The sequence below is a fragment of the Lepisma saccharinum genome, chromosome 20 (assembly GCF_977018435.1).
Source record: "Lepisma saccharinum chromosome 20, izLepSacc3.1, whole genome shotgun sequence".
In the NCBI taxonomy this organism is placed as follows: domain Eukaryota; kingdom Metazoa; phylum Arthropoda; class Insecta; order Zygentoma; family Lepismatidae; genus Lepisma; species Lepisma saccharinum.
Window position 1 is genome coordinate 28,787,486 of NC_139248.1, and position 3,116 is coordinate 28,790,601.

The window sequence follows — 3,116 nt, forward strand, 5'->3', positions numbered from 1 at the left end:
ACCGTAAATCTAATATTATAATAGTATCAATTAGCGTACTTTAGCTCTCGGAAGACGATGGAATGAGACCCAGGGCTTTTATCTTTTCCGGGATTGTAATTTTTAAATAGTGTTAGGAATTATCGTGAAAAAGGCATAAAATATTCAAATATATAAGGGTTGGAACTTAAATAGTGGCAACACTGCTGTGGAGACACTATGCAATGGAATGTAGTAGTGGCGCTGATAGCACACGTTGTTGACATACCTACCTTACCTCCGAGCATATGGACTCGCCCGTCCCACGTCACAGGCAGGCGCACAAGCGAGGGAAACACAGTCACTTGTGAGCGAGTGGTCTAACGTGAAGGTCACTATGTTTTCCAAACAGGAACAACGAAGTTGGATCAAGATTGAATGTGCCAGAGGTCGTACAGCACGACAGTGTCATCAAGGGCTTCAAGAGGCGTACGGGGAATCGGCATTGCCGTACAGAACATTGGCACGGTGGGTAAAAGCCTTCAACGAATGTCGGCAAACTGTGGCAGACATGCATCGGGCAGGTCGACCTTGCGTCTCTGAAGAAGAAGTGCAAGCTGCTGCCGCGTTAGTGGACAGTGATCGAAGCATGACGATTCGTGAGCTCGCCCACGAAACCGGATTAGCGCATACGACTGTGCTTCGCATCCTGAAGGAACGCCTGGGCATGCACAAAATTGCATCACGATGAGTTCCGCACGAGTTGACGGAAATTCAGAAATGGATGCGTTACGACGCTGCTCAGACGCACTTGGAGCGCTATGAGCGCGAAGGTGAGGCTTTCTTACGCCGTATCGTAACACTGGATGAGACATGGGCCAGATCTTACGAGCCAACACTGAAACGCCAATCCAACGAATGGCCTCATTATGGGTCGCCGCGAAAGTCGAAAGTGCGTCAGAACCCCAGTGTGGTGAAAGTTATGGTGATACTCGTGTACGACTGTGATGGTGTTATCCTAACGCATTACGTTCCTCCACGGCAGACTGTCAATGCCCAGTATTACTGTTCATTTTTGGAGCATCAACTGCGACCAGCTTTGCGAAAGAAGCGGCGACACTTTCTGCGCAACCCACCCATCATTTTGCACGACAACGCACGGGTGTATACAGCTCAAGCTGTGGCTGCTCTGTTCGGTCGATGTGACTGGGAAGTACTGTACCATCCACCATACTACCCGGACGTAAGTCCTTGTGACTTTGATTTGATTCCGAAGATAAAGGAACCACTTCGTGGCATTCGCTTCAGAACTGTTCCAGAGATTCAACAGGCAGTAGACCGCTCCATTCGCACCATCAACAGAACAGGCTCTGCTAACGGTATACTACGCCTTCCACATCGCTGGCAACGGGTTCTACACAACGCTGGTGACTACTTTGAAGGACAGTAACAGGTACAAACATGTAACTCTTGTGTATCGGTTGTGAATAAATAGTTGCCACTATTTAAGTTCCAACCTATAAAAAATCAATTCTTATTGATTTTCTATTGGCAGTACAAGCTTATGCAAAGTTTATTGTAAAAATTGAACTCTGTGTGGTCTGCTCTAAAATGGTGTGTGTGGGGGGGGGGTTGAACACGTAGGTTGAAGTTTGTATTCCCCAAACAAGAAACTTTCATGGGCCATTGCGTATAAGGCTTCTTTCCTTGAAGGCACATTTGAAAAAAATTGGTTAACAATTGCCTCTTCATGGTGGAAGGTATAAGATATATTTATTTATTTATTTCCCTTCAACAGAGACAAGTCTCCAATTACAGAAGGTAATATCAAAATATTACATTTTCATTTTCAACTTGTACGTACGCACATACACATTCTCCCTTTTTCCTCATTTACACACACACACACACACATACACACACACATTCACAAACATAGACAGATAATATATATAAAAAATATAGGAATACAATTTTCTTTTTGTGAGGTGTAATATGTCAATTCTTACTTTTTGTAAAAAGATAACTTCAACTTGGCTTTTCACTGTGGAAACCAAATTGATTAGAAAATAAAAATCCCCTCAATCCCCCCTCCACTGAATCTCCATTCCCAGAAACTCGTCCCCGGTAGGGAACCAATGGCTCCATGCGGCAATGAGAATAGAAAACAGCTTACGTGATTAGGTAAAGTAGTTTAATATGCAATTGATTTTTTGTCGTGATAGCTTTCAACATATGCCACAAAGACACTGACAACTAGTAAAACCCCATGCAACATTCTGCGGTAAAACTTTCAGTTATGAACATAATCTATTTACTATCATGTATCTGGATGTTGCAACGCAAAATCAGTAATCATTGCGACGAACTGGAAATGCTTTTCGATGGAAAAAAGATCGATAAGCTGCAATAAGGTTGCCGGGGCTAGGGCCAGGCGAAGTACCAAATATGTTAGGCAGAAACATGAAGTAGGTGAAAGGATTATTTAAATGAAGGAATAATCGTTGAAATGTTTCGGAAAGAAAAATATGTGTACTGAAACTACTACAAATCCAATGATATTTACAAGATATATTTTTGAGAGTGAATTGGAAACTCATTTTTACACTTTGTTCAATCAAGTAAGGGAATCTATCTGGGAGCAAGGAATTTAAGATGGAATAATATTTTGTATCACAGCTGAGAATACAGTCTAATATTCTATTTATAAAAAGAATATAGATAAATGCCCGTTTAGTGACTGGAACCACACTGCTTGTCGGCGAAATCGAATGCGCGGAACGCCTCAACTCAAGTGCATAGATTTATTTTAATTAAAATATTTCACCATTACAAGCAAATTAACCACGTACTTTTGTCACAGATGAAAATGTTTTCTTGTACTGCCATAAATTTTTCACATGTTTTGAGAAAGTTCACTTAAAAATCGCCTCCTCGCAGTTCTGAAAACGTTCGTCTTCACATAAGAATCTTACATATTTTTATTTTATTTTAAATCGCACTTATGTTGCGGAATTATAGCAATACTTATCGGTATCATCTTAGCAACTACACAAAAGCAAATATAAATCTTTCTTCAACACGACACTTCCGCCCAAATGAAAGCAAAATGCTGATATTCACAGCAGACAGACAGGTGTCGCGTTCAGACGACAAGG

At 41.4% G+C, this 3,116-nt stretch overlaps 1 protein-coding gene across 1 annotated transcript; it reads left to right on the forward strand.

The window, feature by feature from the left end:
* Window positions 1–355: 355 nt before the first annotated feature.
* On the forward strand, window positions 356–709 carry LOC146003403 (protein GVQW3-like). The gene has a single exon (XM_083141684.1). It carries the CDS (start codon window positions 356–358, stop codon window positions 707–709), a length of 354 nt encoding a protein of 117 aa, XP_082997810.1.
* The last annotated feature ends 2,407 nt before the right edge of the window (window positions 710–3,116 follow it).